This window comes from Gouania willdenowi, chromosome 13 (assembly GCF_900634775.1).
Source record: "Gouania willdenowi chromosome 13, fGouWil2.1, whole genome shotgun sequence".
Lineage (NCBI taxonomy): Eukaryota > Metazoa > Chordata > Actinopteri > Blenniiformes > Gobiesocidae > Gouania > Gouania willdenowi.
Window position 1 is genome coordinate 8,190,573 of NC_041056.1, and position 24,931 is coordinate 8,215,503.

The 24,931-nt window shown below is 36.8% G+C and overlaps 1 protein-coding gene across 1 annotated transcript in view; it reads right to left on the minus strand.

Annotated features, from left to right (window-relative positions):
* nbeab (neurobeachin b) overlaps positions 1-24,931 on the minus strand; it is a 314,839-nt gene that overhangs the window by 129,656 nt on the left and 160,252 nt on the right. The window contains exons 33-36 of the mRNA XM_028465652.1: positions 23,620-23,681; positions 12,665-12,729; positions 7,528-7,636; positions 2,585-2,751 (exon numbers count right to left, since the gene is read on the minus strand). Coding sequence (XP_028321453.1) covers positions 2,585-2,751; positions 7,528-7,636; positions 12,665-12,729; positions 23,620-23,681 — 403 coding nt within the window. The remainder of the gene's footprint in view (positions 1-2,584; positions 2,752-7,527; positions 7,637-12,664; positions 12,730-23,619; positions 23,682-24,931) is intronic.

A 24,931-nucleotide genomic window follows, 5' to 3' on the forward strand; every position in this document is an offset into this window, starting at 1 on the left:
AGGGTCTGTTCCAGTTATCCCACAGTCGAATCATATGGACTAAAGAGCAGCTGTTTCCAAACATGTTCCTGCAGCAACAAAAAATTCCCAACAGTCCAAAAAATAAAGCTTCTCTAAAGGAGGCAAATAACCTGCAGATGTCTGGAATTCGGGAAACCATTTGTGAACAAATCTAATCGTGAAAAAAAAGCCACTCGAGTGTTTGTCAAGTGGCTTCTTTAAAGCTATTTTTCATCTGAATTTTTTTTAAATAACCATAGATATCATTTTGGAATGTTGTCAAGCAGAGCTCAAAGGAAAGCAAAACCATTTCAGCACAGGGTGAAAAATGAACATTACCAAATAAAGCCCCCATAACGCCAAAACGATTACACACACACACACACACACACACACACACAAACACACCTCAAAAACGCTTGAGGGCTTTATATTTTACAAGAGCAGCATAAATGGGAAAGTTAATGTAGCATTGAATAAGACTTAGCTGCTGAACTGCAACACTGCCTTGAGCTTGTGAGCATATTGCATCGTTTTTCTTTGCCAGCAGGTTACCATTAAATTTGAATTTGCTAGAAGTTTCCCAGTATCATTTACAATGCGGCCCACGCTCAATAACCTTTTCTTTCAATGCAAATGCTTCTTTGCGTCTGAGAGGGGCTCCATAAATATTTGAACAACAGCCCAGAATTCAACCCAATAGATTTTCATGTGCTACTGAATTTAGGGGGAAAAAAAGGGTGTTGGCATGATACAACTGGTAGTTGGCATAATATTTTGCAGGGTTTCTTTTGCGTAGATTAATTTTTAGAAATAGGACACATAAGATACCAAAATATTTGTTTTTAAATCTTTTTTTTAACAACAAATGGGGAATCTGTGATAAAACAAGTTTTGCTTTTAACAGGAGGTACTTCTCATAATGATCTTATTTATGCATTACATAAAATAATACACAAGTGCTAAAGTCTGAATTTAAACTTCCTTTCAGTTTTTCTACATTATACTGTAGATATGACATGTTTTCAACAGAGCTATAATTTAGAAAGCAGGTGGGCTTGAGTCAAAATAGCAATATGATTTCAAAGTTATCCTTTCTCCAAGGAGGAGGAGGTATATATTAGCATGATGAACAACAGCAGTTTCTTGTACAGTACAACAGATGTTTACAATTCCTCAGACAGTTGAAAATGGGTCGTGAGAAAGTGTAACTAGGATCAAGGTTCAGTTCCCCCGTTAGAAGCTTTTATTTTGAAATCATACGATGCATCGTTGGTTGAAAGTGTTTTCAACCTTTTTCATTTCAGATCAGTGACTATAGGTGAGAAAAAGGTTGATCAAGAAACTTGTGTCATCAACATTGTATCTATGGACTGGAGATGACTAACAATGCTAATAATACGTTATATAGGCTGTCGATGCAGTTGTTAAAGTCGCTGGAGACGGAATTTTGTTTTAACAAAAAACTAAGATGCTATAGGTTCAAATTTCCGCACGAAAGTTTATTTTGATCTCTTTTATCGAAAGTTTTGTGCATTGCAAATCAGTGTTTTTTTCACCAATCAAGGAAGACAATGATCGTCTTGACACCATTTTTGTTCTAGTTTGTTCCCAGTATTCCCAATGATATCATTTTGCTCTGCGAGACATACAATTTTGGCTGAATTCAGGACTTACTGACTATAAGCCCGAAAATAAACATCCACCATTGTTTTGCAACAACATTCAGCCCGTGAAAACACCAGAATCACCAGAGTTTTTGGAGGTAAACACAAGAAATCACAGTAAGAATGAAGTCAAAACACTTCTATGATTTCATCTACGGGACTCCACATCCCACAATGAAACGCACAAAACTTTTCCGACAATGTCAATCAACCGAAGATCAAGATCTTTTTATTCTTGCGATCTTTAATTCAATGCTCTACGAGGCCTAAACTATGTCTTTATCTGTTGAAAATTATAGTCTCCATCAGCTTAAAGTCACAGGTTCAACCCATAGGTTGAACTCTATTTTAAAGGCCACAGGTCTAAAGTGTCTGATTGGCTCTGGTGATAATTGTACGCATATGACCACATCAGTTACAAAAGATAAACCATTGGCTGTGTTGGGTACGTAATACAAACAGCATGTTGTAACACCTTGGTCTTACAGGCTCTTGAGGGATGTGGGAGGCCGAGCTATGGAACCCATGGTTATTTTAAGAGGGCCCAGGGGGAAGGCTACAACCACCACCAGGTGCTGAACTGTGTTACTCAAAGGCTCAATGAATCTTGGACAAGGCTACAGAAACAGCCCAACCTCCTTTCCTCCATCCGAGCAGCATGTCGAATGGCCGGCCAATCAGCTGTCCCGTGGGGATTAAGCCACTCCGCACTGTAATTGCGTTTGCTGACCCGATGGATGACCCTATTGGATCTCTGGGAAAATGGCATTAACGCGTGGTCCAATCTCACCATTGCAGAGTCAAAGCAACAGGTAACTTTTCTCCCGCCGGTCGGACCTTATATTCATGGTAAAGACTTAACATAGCTCTTCTACGCTATGGTGGAGTTAAACTGGAAGTTAAGTGAAAAGGCTTACCTATGGGCCCCCGTCCCCCAGGCACCGTGCTTGTTGGTCAAGATGTTGACAATTTTTTGCTTTAACTGGTTGGCTGTCACATGGTCTCTGTGTTTAGCCGCGATGATCAGGTGGTCGCACATCTTCTCTTCTTCTTTTCTGTCAGCAGCATAATGGGCACAGTTGGACTGGAAAAAAAACAATAAAAGTTAAAGTGAAATAGAATATTTGCATTTTCTGAAGAAAATGCAAGTGAGGATGCAGGTGCTGGCCCATGTCAGACTGCATTAGCTTAACATTAGCTTGGCATTAACTTAGGATTAGCTTGCATTAGCATTAAAATTAGCTAGTATTAACAGTAGCTAGCATTAGCATTAACCTAGCATTAGCATAGTGTTAACATTAACTTAACATTAGCATTAGTCTAGCGTTAGTATTAGCCTAACATTAACATTAACCTAATGTTAGCATTAGCCTAGCGTTAGCATTAGCCGAGCTCAACATTAACCAAGCATTAGCCTAGCATTAACATCAACCTAGCATTAGCACTAAACAAGCATTATACTAGCAATAGCATTAACCTAGCATTAGCATTAGCCTAATATTAACACTAACCTAGCATTAGTTTAGTTTATTTGAGCAATTCACATTCGTAATTTTTACAAAACACAAGATACATCATCAGATTTTTAAGGGTCGTACAAGCATACTGTACCTACAGATTAAGTGATCCCTTTAGGCAGTATCTCCCCTCTCTATTAGCAAGCTTTTGTTGAATGTTTAGATGAAGTTGGTTATTCCTGGCCTTATATATTAATAACAGAGATTTCATTTTTAAGTCAGGTGATGCTACATTTAGTTGTTATGCTGCAAAAAAAGTGGAACAAACTGCCAGCAGAGCTGAAGTCAGCATTCAATGTGAACATTTTTAAATCAAAGTTAAAGCCACTCTTTTTCTCTTCTGCGTATGATTGAGAGAGAGATTTTTGGTCATGTTGTTGATGTAATGTGCCTATTGTGTTTACTATGTATTCCAGGTTTGCAATTCTCTCATTATTGTCCTAGCATTAACACTAATGAAGCATTAGCCTAAGAATAACATTAGCCTAGAATTAGCACTAACCTAACATCAACCTAGCATTAACAGTAACCTAGCAATGCCATTAACCTAACATTAGCATTAATACTAACAAAGCATTAGCATTAACCTAGCATCAAAACTAATGAAGCATTAGCCTAACAATGGCATTAACTTAGCATTAGCACTAACCTAGCAATAGCATTAGCATTAACAAATGAACAAACAAAAGACGGAATGAAAAAACTAATAACAATAGTTGGATGTTAAGTTTCTTGTGGTGGTGTCGAGGAGTAAGGGAAAAGATCAATAACAAAACCAGGATAAAAGACAAGGAAACAGAAATAAGGTTGTGTTTATTTATAACAAAATAAAGGCTCCATCAAATCAATTATTAACTGTTGAACTAAAAGAGAAAGGTTTACAACCAACCTTCAATAAAACACACTACCAACATAAACCAAACAATAACTACCGACTAAAATTCCACAAAGGTTCACAGACAAACACCCTCCTCTCACAGGAGTATAACACAAAATCACAAGCATAACCAAGACAACAGACAGACCATATGAGTGTTCACTAGCCAGACTGCTGAGAGAGGTCTCCAACTGGTCTTTGAACACCAGCTGATCAGCTGCACCTGCTTCAGCTGGGTGGGGAAAAGGGTGTGACCTGCTGGGTTTGAAAAGTGCCAAACAGCGGAGCACGTAACACTCACTAATAATGGATTAAGGTGCTTTTTACTCAACAAAATGACCTTTTTGTTGACATCGCACTAATAACGCTTCAAGGATGCTTTAACTTCCAAGATGGCGAGAATAATCTCTACCCTCCAATGGAGCATTTGTCACACTAAAAAATGTTATGGCTTTATTCAACACACTTGAGTGCATAAAGATATTAGCGGATGGCTGAGATATATATTTCTGCTCCCCTGCAGAAGTGTAGTAAATCATTGTGAGCACACAAAGGCAGTCCATTCCCTGCTATGTAGCTAGAGAATTCTGCTATTAGCAAAGTGAGGAAAAAACCTCTTATAAATCCTCAATGAATATCATCTGCCAAGGTTTGCAAAGCTACACATTGGATTTGTATTAAGTAATAACAGCGGTAGTACAATAGAACAGGGTTTCTCAACCTTGGGGCTCCCAAGACGCTGAGAGGGGGTCGCCAGATGCCTCCAAGACACAGAATATTTTTTAAATAATTCAAGCCCATTTTTGCTTATTTTTACCCTTTTTCTGCAACTACACCAAACTTGCCATATTTTAACCAATTTTCATCACTTTTTCTTGCCATATTTGCTCCTTTTAATGCATTTTTGCTACATTACTCCCATTACTGCCACTTCACCATCAAACATCAGTGCCTTTTTTGCAATTTTTTTCCACTTTCAACACAATTTAAGCACTTGTAAATTGTTTACACCACTTTTCCCCCGTAATGTTGCATATGTTGACCCATTATTGTCACATTTAACATTTACCTTTTTTCATTCTTATGTTTGCCAGTTTAACCACATTCACGATTTCTCATTTCACATTTAACCCATTTTATTTCTGAATAAAACAAGGATTTACATCTTTAAGATGACTATATACTATGGAATGAATAATAATACACTTCCTAGATAACAGAGAATATTATTCAGATAAATAAATAAATGTGGTTATCATTATGGATGGACCCCAAAATGCTCTCCCCTTTGTCCCCCCTTATAGATGGCCCTGTCTCCACATGACTGTTCTTCAATGTTCATGTCTGTGTTCAACCACCTTCAGGTACAATAAGTGGGGGTCCCCGGTCTCTGGCACCTTTATTTTGGGGGTCACGGGCTGAAAAAGTTGAGAACCACTGCGATAGAGATTGTCTTAAATAAAGACATCTAAGTGCTGATTCTGCTTCGTTTTGTATTTATTGGATTGTAAATAAATAATAAAGAACTGGAGCCTTGACAATGGACACTTGGGATAATTTGGAGACCACAATTAAGTTTATCATCTCGGGCCAAAATAAGAAGAACTTTAAGCTTAGATGAAAACAAATGATTAAAAATAAGAATTGCTGCAATACTGGTGGATGGAAGTAAATCTGTCGAGGACGTGGGGCTTTATCTTTTGCCCATGAAACAGGATTGTCTTACTTGGCCCACCCTTGGGGGAATGCTTGCTAATATTCATAATCTAATTTGCTAACAGAGGCTGGGAGTTAATTGAATTTCCTGCTTTAAATTTGAATTCTGTCAGATATCATACTTCAGCATATTCCTCATAAAGCAGATAACTCAATCTCTACTTGTCATCTCAAATTACTACGCGACGCTCCGAAAAGTATCGAGGATTATTTATCACTTTGATGCATATGACGCTTTTTCTTGACACCAACTTAATTGTCAAAATGTCCTTTCTGCATCCTGAATCTTCAATCCTAGATAGTGGTTAATAAAGTAACGTCAGCCCATGGATGAAAAGTGTAGGCTGTCTTCAGGACGGATGGAGCTTTAGATTTTAACCCCGCCCCCCCTTCTCCTCGCATTACGTATCCAGCCGTCTTCTCCAGTTTATCTAGCGGGTCAAGGATCCTCTAGAAGTGTATATCAAGGCAGCTGTTTGAAGATGGCTGCACTTCCCAGATAAGAAACTCATCACTTCACCCATGTACAAGCTGCTAGAGGCAGTAGAGGATGCATTTATGATGAAAAACGTCTACACTTTTCTGTGGGAATATGATACATTGCCTAATTTTTAAAAGTAAGATAATTTTTTTGTTGTTTTTACACTATTTATTATTCTTAAACAATGCTAAAATGTTTGCAAATCAACAAATGAATAAATAAATAAAGCAAAAAGCACATAAAAGTCAGTATTTGACAAGTATAGTTTAAATCAGGCTATTAATGTTCATATTAACATTCCTAATATCTTTAATTAGTGCTGAAGAGTTAATCCTTTAAGGGACACAAAGAGAAACTAATACTGGGCATTTAAAAGTGAACAGCCTGTTTGATAGTAATAGGATTTATCTGGAGCTCTTTCATTATTGGACCAATTGTGTTTCTACCCCATACAAAAAATATGAATCGTGTTATTAACAGCCTAATAATCTATTACAAGCAAGGGTCGCTGGTGGCCCGTGGGCCACATATGGCCCTCACTCTAATGTTGTGTGGTTCTGTATGTACAGTATATGCACAAGTGGACTCCAAAAACACCCATTATGACAAACAAATTCACAAAATGACACAGAAAACAACAACAAAAAGTCCAAAACACACTAAATCACTGGAGAAAAACAACAACAAACAGATGCAAAATGAAAGAAAAATAAACAAAATGAATATCAAAATATACATAACAGATAAAATACACAAAATTACTTCAAAAACACATTGTGATAACAAAAATACACAAGACAATAGAAAAATGTCACCAAAACCACAATTTGACAAAAAAAAGTAAAAATAAGAGAAAACATTTTAAAAAGACAAACAAATTCATTGAAATGACTTCAAAAACACACAAAACAACAACAAAAACACACTAAATGACCTGAGAAAAAAAAAAGACATAAAATGAAAGAAAAATATACAAAATGAACCAAATAACAATTGAAATATCAAAATGACTCCAAAAAGATGTGAAATAACATCAAATATGAGAAAAAGAAAAATCTGAAAATAAATATGAAAACACGAAACAACAAGCGTGGACAAAATGGGAGAAAACTATACAAAATGACAACAAAAATAAAGAAACCATTCTGTATTAATGCTCAGATTGGTGATTATTCTAAAAGCTGACATGAATGTTGATAACGTGGCCGTTGGATCAAACAATCACATTTCTAAAATCTCAAAATAAGGCCAAAACTTCATGATTAATACCTCAAACTCTGCATGCTTGTGCACGTCCTCTGCTCGCTGTCTGTTGAGGATGAACTCGGCCTCGTTGGCGACCCGGACTATGTGGTCCTTCATGGCGTGGCAGAGCAACCTTTAACCACGTAAAGCAGAGGTTATTTCTTACCAGCGTGTACATCATGTGGCAAACGGGGGAAACATTAGCAAGCTTCAACTTATTATTGTGATGAGAGAGATTTTAAAAGAGCAGAGTGACAGAAGTATAGCTCAGCAGGATTGTGCAGCATTGTGCTTGTTGAAAGAGCAGCGCAATAATGGGCATCATTTGTCTGTGTTACGTTGCAAGGCTGCGGGTAAGAGACAGATCCCTCTGTAGCTGAGAGCAGGGAATAGAGTGTCATTAGACTACTGAGGCTTGTCTGGCATATACTCCTAAATGACTGAGTATCCCTTCCCCTGTTGGCCACAGTGTAAACTCTGACAACTGAGCAGCTATCTAGTGTACGTTCTATGCTATGGCAGTGTTTCTCAAATGGGGGTACATGTACCCCTAGGGCCAGGGTTGGGGTCAGTTACATTTTTCAGTTACAAGTACGTTTTCAATTATCCAATCCATTTTTTTCCAATTCCAATTCCATTACAATTATTTTTCATCCTCAAAAAGTGAACTACAATTACGTTATTAATTACTAAAATTCAATTAAAATGAATCACAATTACTGAGCCTGAAAAAAAATAACCTAATAAAAATGAACCTCCCTCTTGTGTTAGCTTTCTGTTAGCATATCTTATGATCACAGGTATACGTTTTGACCAATGTTGTAAATCAGCTTTAGAATATACAAAAATAAAAAATCTATCCTCTAATTTGTTTTTCATCGCTTGGTTTCCTTGTTAGGCTTCATTATCCATTAAAATATAGGTTTTAATGTTTTTGGTGTGGGCGTCTGACAGTCAGTATAGCCTTCAATTTCTATTATTTTTATAAAGGTTGAAATTATCCTCAAGAAAAGAGACAGATAAACTTGATAAAAAAGATATTTTAATGATTGTTAACTACATATTTGTAAACCATAGAACTGAATTTTTGTAGGACAAGAGGAGCAGCATATTTTTACAATTCAATCACAATAATTTTTTATCCTTTGAAAGTCAATTACAATTACATTCTTAATTACTAAAGTTCAATTAAAATGAATCACAATTACTAAGCCTGAAATAAATAATCTAATTTAAAAAAAACAAAACAAAAAACATCCTCTTGTGTTACACAGAGACTGTGCAAAAAAAATATGAATTCATGTGACCATCGTCTTCTTCCGTTGCGCAATTTTTCTTCACAATGTAAATGGTGAAGTGACACTGCGCCCAGCAGGCCATGTATGGTACTGCAGCCAAAATGAAGCAGAAAGCGGCCGCCGTCCTGATTTTATCATGAATTTGCAACATCAAACATGATCAAGTATGTTACTAATAATTTCTGCATTATTATAAATGTTACTCAGATTGTGGTTGGCGCAAATCTCGAGATTCTATATATTTAATTCTACTTTTCTTTTGTCCCCCCACCAGGCAATAATCTCAAACTCCGCCTAGGCCTACCTCGGCCATTTTTCACATCGCTGGCTGTACTTAAAGTAACATTCATTGTGTTTCTCTTCATTGCTATAGATACAGATTCATTTCCCCCTGCTGTACTGAGGAGAGACTGCGTTCATCAGCAGCTTGTGCCTCTTTAACTGGTGACAAGCACCCATTAATAGACAGAAGTTCACTGTTCAAAGGTAGAGGCTGACAACGACAAGCTTTGTCTGGAAAACAAAAATAGATGAGAGAGCTATGCTTGACAAGTAAGATTAGAAGTTGGTGTGTGGGGGAAAGACACACACACACGCACACACACGCGCGCACACACGTTGTCTGAAACATTATTGTCTTCATTGTGAGAAGAGTGTTATTGTTCCATTTTAAACCTCCTTTTTAGCCACTTAATCAGGATAAGAGTGTAAATTTTAATGGTGTCTTCGTCTTCTAAGCATGGTTGGGGGTCAATTACATTTTTAAATTACAATTAAGTCTTCAATTATCCATTTTCAATTACAACTCATATATGATTACTGTGATTGGCATTTTTTACAATTACAATCAAATTTAAAGCCGCAAGCGGCGTCGTAGGGTCTGAAGAAGTAGCCGGGGTCAGTAACCCAAGGTCGCGTTGGGGATCGGGGTTCGGGTTGATCAAATTTGGTGCAAATATGAGACGGTTTGAACTTTGTATATTAGAGTTATATGCATTTTTCTATTATGGCGTGCCATATGTGCTAACAGTGAACATGACCATAAATGGTGCCAGTCGATTAGCATTGCAGCGGCGCCACGACCAAACCTTTAGAGTTACGCAAATTCCTTTGAGGATTTTTAGTTTTCAGTGGGTCCTAAGTGTTCTGACCAAGTTTGAAGCGAATCGAATTAAGCCCCTTGCACTAGTTTGCGCAAATGCGTTTCCAGTGTGAAACATCATTTTTGACCTTTGACCCAAGATGGCTGACTTCCTGTTTGGTTTTGGACAAGGTCATAATTTAACTTTTTGTTCATCTTGGGGTCAAAAACACAGGTGGCAAATTTTGTATGAATCAGGCAAACCTGCTGGTCGTGCGATTCCCTTGCATTTTTGACGTCTATAATGCGCGCCGTGCGTGCAGTTTTTTACCGATTTTTTTTATTGAGCTAAATTATCACATTTTTCAGCAGGCCTGAGGTGCGTGCAAATTTTGGTGAGACTTTGGGCATTCTCAATGGGTCAAATTAGTGATCAAAGAGGGTTTTAGAATAATAATAATAATAATAATAATAATAATAATAATAATAATAATAATAATAAAAGCATTTACATTAGAGTCGTTCTGGCCATTCTGGCCTTCAGAACCTAATGATAATTTTTCCCCTGAAAGTCAAATACAAATAATCACAATTACTGAGCCTGAAATAAATAACCCCATAAAACGTAACCTTCCTCTTGTGTTAGCTTTCCGTTAGCATCTCCGGATCGGTTTTAACCCATGTCTTAAATCAGATTTAGAATATACCAAAAATAAAAAATTAAATCTATCCTCTAATTTGTTTTTTATCTCTTTGTTTTGTTGTCCTTATCCTTGTTCTTCCTTATCCATGAAAATATAGGTTTTAATGTTTTTGGTGTGGGTGTCTCAGCCTGTTTTTTGTCAATATAGCCTTCGATTTCTTTCTTTTTTTTTTAAATGGTGAAATGATCCTCTAGAAAAGTGCCAGGCGCACTTGATATTTTAATGGTTGTTAACTACATACTGTATGTGTTACGGAAGCGTAGCGCTGCCACAGGGGAAAGAAATATTTTGGATCACTATATTGTACGAACGTGATACATTATTTGTAGCCTGTACACATTTTGAACACAGTTACAGTATACAAGAAGGGAAAGCTACAAAACTATCTAAAAGACTAGATATATCATAGATTTATATATTTAAAAAAAGTAAAAAAGTACTTTTGTTACAAATGAACATACATGATAAAAAAAATATGTATGTACTGTATATGCACTGTATATGTTTGTATAGCATCCTTACATATTGAAACCAAATGTGAAGTTTAACATGTTATTTTGTGAAGGAGGGGTAGGCACCTATAAGTTCATTGAACTTCTGACTCCTCCTTTTCAGCACTTTCTCCTTTGAATACAAGTTATGTACATAAAATGTGTTTTTTTTTTAATGTTGCTCAAATAAATAAATATGCAAACAAACTGTATTGTATAAACAATATAATACTTTGTTTGTACAAAATACTATTGTTTGTACAATATAGTATAATGTTTGTACAATATACTAAATTGTTCGAAGAATATACTATATTGTTTATACAATGTAATATCATGTTTGTACAATATAGTACATTGTTTATACATTATAATACCTTGTTTGTACAATATAATGTTATGTTTGTACAATATAATATTATGTTGTACACTATACTATATTGTTCATACAATATAAATGAATTGTTTGTACACTTTAATAGCATGTTTGTACAATATAATTACATTGTTCGTACAATATAATATATTGTACAACCAATGTAATATTATGCTATACAATATAAGTATATTGTTTGTACAATATAATATCACGTTTGTACAATATAATTATATTGTTCATACAATATAATATATTGCAAAAACAATATAATATTATGTTCATACAATATAGTATATTGTACGAACAATATAGATATAGTGTTTGTACAATATAGTGATCCAAATATATATTTTCTCCTGTGGCAACTCTACACTTCCATAGTAAGCCATTGAACTGTAACACGGTTCTCAAATTACAATTGACGATTTTACATGATTTCCATGGCAATTAGAATTGCAAAGTCAATTCCAATTCAATTACGATTACGACAGCAGCAGTTTTTTCAATTCCAATTCCAAATAAAATTCTGCCATCATTGTAATTAATTATTAATTCCGTGATTACAATTATAATTGACCCCAACCCTGCATCATGAGGCAGTTAGCACACACACAGTTACTTGCAGCATATGTTGCTACACACTCTGTACATCAGACACAATGTTTGTGTCAGCCACGCCTTGTAAAGCAAACACTGACCAGACACGAGTTTTACCTCGATGGCTCTACCTAAGCAGACTGGGTGCACGGCAATAACGTGTGTGTCAGCAGCACCCTGGACAGCACCGTGGGGCCCTGCTGGAGATGATGCTCTTTGTTCCAGGACACACACACACACACACACACACACAGAGCCCTGGCTAAGCGCGGGCATAGAGAAGGCGAGGCCAGATGGGTCAGCAGATGGGTGAGGTGGCTGAGCCGCCCCTGATCTGCTTGACAGAGAACTCGCCAGTCTGGCCACGCCCACCAGAGAAGGTGAGGGAGGGAGGAGAAGATAATTCAAGAGGCCTGGCTGCATTCCAGTATTTATATTCTTACTTCATCTGTTCAACATAGGCTTATTTCCCTTTGGCTCCAACAGAGCAGTCGACAGGGGCACAGGTTTTAGAGCTCAGCTAAAGTGTGTAAACAACTTTTTTAAAACTCCTAGGAGGAAAGAGATGGTAATAATAAAAAAGAATCAACACAATGTAATTGCTACCTTACCTTCCTTCATTGATCAGCTCAATGAAAGCAAGGCCAGCGTTCTTCTGAATAGAGTTTTGCCATTCCTGGAAAAAAAAACAAAAACAGTTAACTGTATATTTAACACTGTTTATAAATTGTAAAACTTGATATTTATCGCGATATGATAAGATATACCATGTGTGTCAAACTCATTTTAGTTCAGGGGCCAAATAAGGACCAGTTTGAGTTAAAGTGGGCCACAGATTATAGGTGCAAATTCAACATTAATGTGACCTGTTTGCACTTTATAAATGAGATATAAATGATAAAGTGTGTGAGTATATCAGTCCCTGCAAGATCTCCATTTAAATGTCCCTGATTTTGGGAATTTGGGGAAATTTTGTGGAATAATTTGAGAAAAAATTGCCAGATTTTGGAAAAAGTGAGAGTTCCTTCAACAATTTAAGATAAAAAATCACTGTTGTTGATCCAGTTCCTAAATGTGATTTGAACTGCAGCTCTGCAAATATATTGGATTTTAATTGAATTTTTGTCATATCTACAACTGTATTAGTTGGTCATTTAGAAAATGTTTCACGTTTTTTTCTATTATTTTTTACTTTCTCGAATGGGCCGATTTTAATGCTCTAAAGGGCCAGATTTGGCCGCTGGGCCTTGAGTTTCATACATGTACAATAAACAGTAATGGGCTTGCGATAAGGATATAAAAAATAAAAAAAATAAATAAAAAATTAAGGACAAGGAAATTGCAGTTGGAAAAATAATTAAGTTTTTATTTGAATTTAACTGGGTACGACCCTTTCAATGCAATGGAAATATTAAATTTTTTAACAAACCTAAACAATATGGTGTAGTAGAAAGTGGATTTTCAACAATACATTTTGAGATGTAAAGAGTACTGATATATTCTACACAAGTAGAAGTAGAAATATTTGAAATTGTACTCAAGTACAAGTAAAAAGGAGTTCAATTAAATAGTACTCAAAGTAAAAGTTACTAGTTACTTTCACCCACCACATTTATTAAATTAATTAAATGTTGCATACAGTAAATATGTTATGTATGTAAAAAGGAAAAGATTAAATCTTGCACAATTGGAACTTAATTTATATTCCACAAAGGCATCTGTATAAAATAAAATGTTTGTAAAAATGTACAAATTTTTTTTCAATAAAATAACAGCAATGAATTACATTTTGAAAAAATATAGCTAATTTCATGAACTCTAAAACTGAAAATAACCAGTATTCAATGCTGTTTTGGTGCCTGCATAATACATTTAATCTGGTTGGTTGGCTATGATATGATTTGATTGATTGATTTGATTGTTGTCTGGTCATTACATAGTTCCACAATGTCCTTTGATCATTTTAAAACAAAAAAAATAAATAATATAATGTAATGGTTGGGTGTAGAAATGTAATGAATTACTTTACTTCTTTTAAAACGTACTTAAAAACAAGTAAAAGGACTGATTTAGAAATATAGTACAAGTACCCATAAAAGTAACTAGTTTTAATATCGCAATATCTTGACATATGATATATTGTCCCACCTTTAGTGACAATAAGATCCTGATAAAATGACATTAAAAAACACCAAAGCACCAAAAACACATGTACTACAGTAGAGTTTCGATCCAACACAAATAGCATATTTCATCAGTAATTCAGATTACATTTCGTAGCTTGTAATTCTAGGAGGTTAAAAAAAAAAAAAAGCATTGGACTGATTCATCCTTCAAAGGCAGAAAAGAAGTGCACGCTATAAAAGACTGAAATCCTCCACCACATGAGAAACCATCCTTTCTTCCTCTGCGAAAAGGATCCGTAAACACAGGAGAGATGTAATTGTGGGATGAAACTGTATCCCCCTCACTTAAATACAGCCATTTCCTCTGTCCCTTACAGTGACAGATTACCGAGCAGGCTCACTGAGCCCTGCCGTGTGTGCCTGGAACAGATCCGAGCCATGGGCCAGAGTGCCAACTCTCGCTGTCTCACAACATGCTCTGGAAATGATTAAAAAGCAGTTTGGGAGCGCGCCTCTCACTGTGAGAAACTCAGCTTTCCTGTAACCTCACCGAGGTGCAAATAGAAGAGAAAACAGAGGGCCTCAGTTCAAAGGAAAAGGGGGAAACAGAGAGAGAGAAAAATGAAAGGAAGAACACTTTCAGTCCAGAGGCAGGAACCACAAGATTATGACCACCTGCCTACTGCGTACTATGGTGCGGGTCATCCTTTTGCTATTCCATGTGTAAGAAACTGTGTTGCAAACACCTTTTCATCTGCAACAGCATTCAACTTTTGGCCATACTCAAATCTCTTCACCTACTTGTTTTCCAAACAATTGGCAAAATGACAAATTAAAAAATATTTAGTTGCTACCAAAACATCTCCCCTCAATGGGACCCTTTAAAACAGGTATAGGTCTCATTAAATGGATAAAAAGTGTTTGTTAAGAGAACTTTAAATAGTTTTTTTAACCCTCCTATTCTTCTTCAGGTCAATTTGACCCCATTCAATGTTTGAATTTTCCTAATTTGATGGGTACAAATTGAATAAGCATAAAATTATCATGATATTTTTTTCAATGTGCTGAACACATATTGCACACCTTGGTGTTCCTCTGGGGTCAATTTGACCCCAAGCTGTTTTAGCAGTGTAAAACTTGTCTGTCTGTGTCTGACCTATGTGTGACATACTTGACATGGGGTGGAGTTGGGGGTGGGCACACACGACAATATTCGCATGAGAACTTTCCCACTTTTCCAAATTATTCCTCATTGTGCTCTGTGTGTATTGCAATCTGCACACTCGTTCTCTCTGGAAAATGCCTTCTTCTCTTCGGTTTTGGAACAGCTCTTTCACAGTGAAAGCGACAAAGAGGAGAATGTGTCTGAGACTGGGGATTGTGTTGATGTCATCTGATGACACAATCACTTCCAAAAATAAAAAAAAAACAAAATCAATTGTAATGGTTCATTCTGTGAGAGTCATGAATGTTGCGCCCCAAATTAGAAAATATTTGGATGAAAGATTTTCAAGATACACTAACTCTAAATCTGAAAGTTTGACCTAATGATGGCGCTGCAGTAAAGGTCATATTATCACAACAATTAACAGGGTTCATACTATTGTTGTCATTAATGTTGTCAGTAAATTTGATAAGATTTGGATTAAAACTATTCAAGATAAATTAATGACTAATAAACTAGTGTGGCCTGATGGTGGCGCTAGAGAACAGGTCAAGGTTTCATTATAAAGGCGTTATTTATGTATTTAACAAATAAAGTGACAAAAAATACTTGGTCAAAAATTTTCTGAAAATATTTTTCTGGAGGCAATAATAACGCTGGGGTCAGAATGACCCCAAGGGTAAAATGTGTTTGTAATATTTGGGGATAATAGGAGCGTTAAATATTTCCTCTTATTTCTCATCAAATCTAAAATTAAGTTGTTGTTGGTTTAACCTGGTTTTTTAACTGTTTTGAGAGAATTCAAACAGTATGGGGTCAAAATGACCCGCCACATAATTAATGTAAATTTTGTCCTCCATAATACAAGGGTTTAATTTAATTCTCACATTCTGGAAAATTGCTGTACGTACCTACATAAACGTATTTATATAACTCGCAAATGTACAGTTTTAAATCTTATTCGCCTCAACAATGTAAGCAACATGTGCATCGTATCACAATAACCGATATTGACACTATTATGTTGGAGACATAACTTGGAGCGCAGCTGTCGTGACTGACACAGAAATATTCATCCTGACCCAACAAAACGTGAAGTCGGAGAAATGGTGCTGACAAACTGTTGAGCATCTGGTGTGCAAATGTTCTCCGTGACCCCGTTTTCCTCTGCTACAGTATCTGCCAGGAGGAGTCTGTTGTTGATTTGGACAGGGATCATGTACAGCCAGTCTTCTGAGGTTTCCTTTTGCACCATGCTCACGTGACAAAAATAAATACGGAAATCAAGGCGCACATGACACTCGAGCAATGCCAGGTAAGAGGCAGCGGGTCAGACAACAGATAACACCAACAAGAAGTCATGTTTGGTATATGGTCTGAAGTATAAGCCTGTTGACAGCTCAGATGGGGCTGCAGGAATGCTCTTTTTTTCCTGTGTTTTACTGGAGAACAGAATTCCCAGAGGAGATTGCCTTTGATTGCAGAGATTAAAAAAGTCCTCTGTTGCCAATTTGATGGGAATTTGAGCTGATGTTCACATCCTTGGAAAGAAAAAAAAATCAGATGTGATCGTTTTCTTTAAACAGTCCAGGGCAGAGTGAAGCACTTTGGCCATTGGAGCAGTCTGGATACGAGAGCACGTGTCATAATCTAAAGTTCTATTTTAATGATTTAATCTATAGAATATAATTTTAAATCCTCCCATTAGCAGATAAAGCTCTTAATGATTAAGCTCCAGTATATATTAAAGACCTAGTGACCAACTGTCCAGGCAGAACACTTTGCTCATAGTCTTAAAATTGGATTTAAATGTGAAAAAACACATGAAATAACTTTTTGGGCCTGTACTACGAAGCTAGATTTCCTCTTATCGCATTAACTTCCAGGGTTTAACACTGGTTAACTTCTCACAGGGCTAAATCACCATAGTAACCCAGGCTGGTCAGGAGCAGGTTTAGTTCTGGTTAGGATATGAGGGAGTATGAAAGCCCCGCCTCCTGACCAATCAGTTCTCTTGGAAAACAACCTGTCCAATAAAAGTCTCTGTGTGGATCTGATGTGACGCTGACAAGAGAGAGAATGTTTAAACATCGATGCAATCCTTTTATTAACCTGACGACATCCTAGAGAAAATAGTTTATCAAATTTTGATCTGATAGCCTGACCTACATTAGTCATCTGCATTGGGCGCTTTCAGACCAAAAAATTAATTCATTCATGAATGTATTCTTTGGTGACGCAGAGAGCCTAAGTCCTGTAAGATAATACAGGCTGTATAAAATAGAAATATTGTCCACCTTATGATGCAGGCTGTTACAGACAAGTTCTGTGCCTTAATAAAATGATCAGAGTATCAATTTTCTCAAATTAATATTGTATAATCTCACTAATTTAAGCAATAACATTTAACTCATCAATTCCTGCATTCCTTCCTTCGTGCTTTTTCTGCTGCAACAGTGTTGTTTTTGGTCTGAATTGGATTGGATTTAATACAGTTCATGCAGTTAAAGAATTATTCCTCAATTGTGACGTACATCTGCAGGGTTTCTCCGTGTTTGTGATTGGTCTGACGCTGCAATCTCCACCCCATCCACTGGAGCATGCACGTAGCCTGGCTGAAATCCCCTGGCTTAAGTGAACGTGTTTATAACCTGCTTTGTAGTACAGCTGCTCTGTGACGGAGAATGTTTGGTTAGGTGAAGCAGGCTAATGGAGAGATATCTCGGATTTACATATCCAGCTTCGTAGAGTAAAGTACAAAAGTGATGTTTTTGTTACTAGATTAGCGCTTTCTGTATGTCAATGATCTGCGACACAGTTGGAACTGATTATTTTAGCACGGTTGGAATAACAATGAAGAATTTGGAAAACAATAGTGGGAATGCTTTCACAATATCGCAATAAATGCAATGTGTGATATGAATTTCTAACAGATTATAAACGTATGACCCCTAAAAAATATGTACTTATAAATAATAATCTGTTGAATGCACTGATGATAACAGAGGCTTACTTGCACAGTAGGCATTGTGTCATTTCTTTATCTATTTCCCCCCAAAAAAACCATCCACCCAGACGTTCCCACAACTTTGAGCTCAGCGAACAGCTTTGTGGCTTTAACGTTCTCTCCTCCCCCTTTCATCTTCCTGAAATTCAGCAGGGCACTAAGTATTTGTGGTGTTTCAATCCGACCTGTCAGTATGAGGGAGCCTTTGCTTTTATCTACTCCGCTTTGCTGCGTTATACTCTCCACATCTGGAGGCCTTCCATCACTAAATCTCTGTGGCTCCGCTTTAGATCGCTCCCCCACCCGCCCCTGTATGTTTAAGCTGTTACAAGAAACAGAGCTGCCTGACCTTTTCATTCAGCTGCCCGGGCTGAGGAGAGACACACAGTGTCTGCAGCCGTGGTCAGCCACGCAATGATTGCCATAATTAGTATGCATAAATAAGAAAACGGTCCATCATTAGCACTAATTTATTCATAAAAGTGACAGGTCACAAAACCGAAAGGGACTAAAGGTTGGTTAAGTGCCTTCCTCGCTGTCTTAAGACGTTATTGTTGAAATATGTGAGGGACGCGCCAAAGGGGGCAGTTATATTTATAATGTCGTCAACAAAACTGCAGCCGAGATGCTAAAAAGTTTACTTAGGACACATATGTCAAACTCAAGGCCCGCAGGCCAAGTTTGGCTCGCCAGAGCGTCTAGTCAGGCCCACAGGAAGATTTTGTTTAGAGGCGGGGTGTCATGTAAAAATTACTTTTTCAAGCTTTATATCATAGTGTCATTCCCTCTTGAAAAACATACCTCCAGTGTTGCTCAGAGTGATTCACGTATTTTTGAGTAAACTTTAAATCTCCTGCCAGCAGCCATTTCCCTGTTTTGCTCGTGGGAACGAGGCTCCACCTTGGGGACGAAGCCCCTCCCACTCCTATGTTCTCTTCCTCAGTTCAGACCACAGCACCCGCCTCTGCAGATTTACTTATTTTAAATACTTTTGTAAGAAACCCATGGCTTATGTTGTCTATACTCATTTATGTACTAAATAAAAAAGTATACTATAGAATGGTGTGCCTGAAAAAAACACAATACCCCCCTTCAAAATAGAAAATACAGCAAAAACAGGATTTTTTTGTAAATTATCATAAAAGTTGTATATAAAATATGATGGAGGTTGCAGTACTACAATATTAACGGTAATATTAAATTACAATTATTTTCAAAAACCTGGAAAATTCTTATCCCTTATCCAAATTACATAGCAAATTTCCAGAAAATTAGTTGCAAGGTCATTGACTTTGACCAATTACTTAACATTCAGGATTTAGTTTGAATTTGTGCTTTTTCCTTCCCAAAAAAAACATTTAAAAAATCTTAATCTAAACTTTTTTTTATTTATTATTATTTAAACAAAACAGCAGCTGAGATGCTAAAAAATTAACTTAGGACACAGGTGTCAAACTCAAGGCCCTGGACCAAGTTTGGCCATCCAGAGCACCTAGTCCGGCCCATATGAAGATTTTGTTTAGAGTAAAAAATACAGCAAAAATAGAATTTTTTGTAAATTACCTATTGAGTTGTAGATAAAATATAATGGATGTTGCAGTACTACATTATTTACAGTAATATTAAATCGCAATTATTTTCAAAAATCTGGAAAATCCTCACAAATTATTATCCCAAATTACATCGCAAATTTCCAGAAAATTTGTCGCAAAGTCAAGGAATTTTGACCAAAAGCTTAACATTAAGGATTTTGCTTGAATTTATGCTTTTGCCTTCACAAAAACCACAAAAGAAAATGTCAACTTTTCCGCACCCTTTCCAATGTCCCACCCTGAATCCCTCTTCCCTGTTCTCTTCCCCCTCACTTAGGTGTAACACTACATTCTCTTTTTATATTCTCTACATTCCCTTTATTTAAGTTTTTCTTACCCTTATAGTGGAGTGCTGGTGAAGGTCACATTTATGCAATAGAATACATTCATTTATTTAATTGCAATAATAAAACATGTATTACTGTCACAAAAAAGATTGCACTGTACGGTGTTGACCTTTGACAGCATGTGCAGACAAGGTAAAATAAATAAATAAACAAATAAATAAATATAATTTTTGGTCCGACACATTTGAAGTCAAACTGGGTCTTTTGTGGCCCTTGAACGAAAATGAGTTTGACACCCCTGCCTTAGGACATAATTTTAATAATCTTAAGTCAACATTTAGCATACTACTAAACTATACAGACATAAGAAGACAATATTTGCATTTTTACACTTTTATTTTGAAACCAAATGAGCCAGTAACAAATAATGTAATACAAAAAATGAAGCTAGCCACCTTTTCTTTGAAAAGATTAAGCCGGATAAATAACTATACAGCAAGTTTTAAGGCCCTCACGTCTGATCAATATCTCAGCCTGGGTCTCATCCCTTGAGCCCCTAATGGTAGGAACCACTGGAGCCACAGTAATGCTATCTGTGTAAAAGGGGGGATGGAATCAGACCCTTAACAGCATGCTGACTCTCTCATCTGCAATAAATCCAAAAGCTGGAAAATGCAACTTTCCACAGAAAGAAAAGCTGCAAAAAAAAAAAAAAGGCCATCAAAAACCATCAAAAGAGCAACTATAACTCACGGCTAGCTGACCCATTTATGTATGTTTTTTTTGGAGGAAAGCCTTTGAATAATGGCCTCTATATACCATAAGCCGAGCTACTACTGATGCTTTGGACTGGGGATACCACGGAGCAGCTCACACATAGTGGCAGTCCACCTCCTCAACGCTCTGGTCCTACAGTCTGGTTCCAAAAAGAGGCACCAAGTAATGGCTTCCTTATGGGCCTTCGACACAAGAGTGATGGGCTGACAGAAGGTATGTTAAATATCCCCCTGTTCTAACTGCTACATCGGGGCTCTGACCTTCTCTAAAACACAGGCTTAACAAGAGATTCAGAGGGTCAGCTCAGAGGTGATCAGTCACTGCAAGGGTTGCACGAGGTGGGGTTCATTCCTGACGGAGGGACTGGAGCTCAGGGCTAGAGGGGAAAATCCTTTCATTTCCAGATAGCTGCACATGTTCATATTATTATTATTATTATTATTATGGATGAAACACCCAATAATGCTTGATAAGATTAGACATAATCAGAAAAATCTTCATTAAAATATAAAACTTACATACACTGTATAGAGGAATGCAAAAAAGAAAATATTAAATATTCAAAATGTTAATGATATTTAGATGCTATATATGTTTGTATATACAAATATCTAATCAGAATCAGACACTTTATTGATCCCACATTCTTACACAGACTTGAGAATTATAACAGATGAAAAGAAGAAACACTAAAAGAAAAGAAAAAAAAAAAAGAAAACGCACATAATTACTTAAAAGACTGTAAATTGCTGTAAAAAAGGTCAACAAAGGAAAAAACAGACTGACAAATAAATGACGTTTTACATAAAAATTTGATGAACATTTGACAGTTTTTTGCTCAGAAATGCCAAATTTGCAGTTTGATGCGTTAAACTACATCATTAGAGGAGATATGGTTTGCATCAGGGTAGGAAAACATAGGCCTGTTAGCCACATCAGACTCATGGCATTCTTTACACCTCAGCTAACACATATCCATCAAGGCTTTCCTTAAAAAACAAAACAAATAAAAAGAAAACACATTTTGTTAATCATAATGGACGCTTTAATAATCTTAAATGGGTTTATTATTCCACTTCATATTAAGGATTATCATAATTTCCACCCAGTCATTGTTGATGCATCCTTCTGGTTAGTTTTAGTTGGTTTGACTATTTTTCATCAGCATCCATGATCACTGACAGATAATTGAGATTATACTGTTTGGAAAAAAGCAATGGAAATCATTATATGATTTAATATTTTACCAAAGAAAACAAAAACATACAAAAAACCAAACCAAAGCTATCAACAAAGGAACAAACATACTGACAAATAAATAAATTACATTTTCTACATTACAATTTGATGAATATCTGACAGTTGATTGATATTTGCAATATGATACGTTAAACTGCCGGTATATTGTTAGAGGAGGAATGGTTTGTATCGGGGTGGGAAAACAAAGGAATGTTAACATTTTTTACCTCAGCTCTGCTAACACTTACATTACAATTAAGTTAACTTACACACAATATTACAATTTTCTATATCTATGCAAATTTTTTTTCTTAAACAAAAACTAACAAACAAACAAAATCCAAACAAATAAAAAAAAATACATTTTACTAATCACAATGGACAGTTTTTCGATCTCAAATGTGTTTAAGAATGCACTTTATATTTGGAATTATGATTATCATAATTTCCAACCAAATTCATTGCTGATGCATCCTACACTACAGAACTCACTCACACGTGCTGTCCCTTACAGGAGATAAATAACCTTGCCTGTACTGTTCCCGTCTTTCAAAACTGAACCCAATTGATCAGAACCAATCATCAGGCAGTGTTGTGGTTTAGTGCAGGATATCCAGATGTGACGAAGGCAGAAACGCCAAAGCAAAACTGGCGCATGCGCAGTTGCGGGGAGATGAACTCGCTGGGCTACATGAGGATGGTTAACATGCCCTTAACTTGCATACTCGTGTTGCAAAAATGGCAAAAGTCACTCAACGACATAATGACTGCAGCATTACTATCTCAAAAGAAAGATTTCACCAGTGGAGCCTTGTCGTTGTTGTAGCAGCGTCTCTGCGGCGCATGCCGATGACAACATCATAATTTGTTACTGTGTGATTGGCAAAAACAAATCATGGTGGACAGGCGCTTCGCCCAATCAGCTTCAAGCATTCTGTTCATGTCCCTCCCTGGTTCTGAAAGGATTCACCACACACAGACCCAGAAAGATGTGGAGAACTCGAGTTAGAGGGAGGGGCTACACATGACAGGTTAGGAGCCAAAAGTGGTACATATTGTGCAGCTGTTTGTTAATAAATGTGCCAGAGTGGAATTTTGGATCCATAACCCAAACTTCCCTTTCTTTCTGGTAAGACTTTATTGAGTCAAAAATATTGAGATTCATAACATATATCACGGTTTTGAGTAAAAAAAACAATATTGAGATATGAATTTTGGTCCTTATCGCCCAGCCCTACATCCATAATCACTGACAGATACATGAGATTATACTGTTAGGCAAAGCAACGGAAATCATTAAATACCTGAAATGAGGAGCAAGGGACAAAAAGAGGCAGGAAGTGAAATGCAAAGATAAAGTTAAAGAATCTCACCTGAGAACAAAGCAGCATGACCAGCTCCACCACCGAGGTGCTTGACTTCATACACACTAACCCTAAAGAGACAGAGGAAAATGGATATAAGTATGTTTTTACATTAGGATCACATTAACAATAACTTATTTTATCACTTGGCTTTAGAGGCATTGGAATAGTAAGCAAATATTTCACATATTAAATGTGTTATACCAATTAATTGTAGACTTCATAGGCTTCATTTGGCTTTTTTTTTAATTAAGGAAAGATGCACAAAATTGTGAAAATAAGGATTTTTTTTTCTACTCCAGAGCTCCCTCTTTCCACACGTCTTCTCTTACACATGACCCACTCACAGAAGACATTCACAGCTTCTTCCCACGTCTCCGTTGTGCAGACACTGAGCCAGTGAAGCAGACAACTCTCTAATGAAACATGGGCAGGTGTGAAGAGCTCATTTGTAGAAACAAAGGCTGTAACTGGTCCTGAATTCTGCACCTCACAGTCTGTTCTGTGCTCACTTTGGAGGAAACCGTCAGAGGTGCGATCGCTATTAAAAGGAAAGAAAGCAACACTCCGGGCCTCATTATAGGCTGAAAGAGCCAAACATGACAACCGACAATGGTTGATGTTTCACCCGTCACCGACTGTCAGTGACAGGAGAGAAGAATCGGATACTTTTATATACAGCACACTCTAAAATATATATAGTTTTCCAACTTAAACAGTATCAGCTCATGGCATCTGACAATGCAAAACAATACGTAATATTTTAAGGGGGGAAAACCTTTCCTAATACTCTTTTGATGGAAAGAATATTAAAAATTCATGTGTGGCAGACGGTTGCCTCCAGTGACGTGCAGTCAGGGTAGGCAAAGTAGGCAGTCTCACTCCGCTGTACGAGGCCACACCCCCTCCCAAAAGCACATTGCTGCTCTGCCTCTGTTCTCCACCTTTAAAAGTTCTGAAAACATTTTAAGACCCTCCATTGTGCTACCGACAAAACTTCCAGTTATCTTCAAAACAAGAGCCCTATTTACAAAAGTGTTAAAAAACTAACGGAAGATAAGAAGAGATGCTTTTGTTTTGAAAAGGGGATGAATCATTTTTAGCTTGAAGCCGGTGATGATTTTACATTCAGCTCGCAATGCATCATGGGGCGGTTGAGTATGACTAGTGTGCCCACCGTGCATACTTATAATAATCCCAATGTACTATACATCTGAGTATTTCTCACATACTCAATCTTTCCATACTAACTAATATGAACCAGTGGGGTGCACTGTAGCTGTTCCCACTCAAAGCTCTTGAAGCTAAAATATGGCGCTTA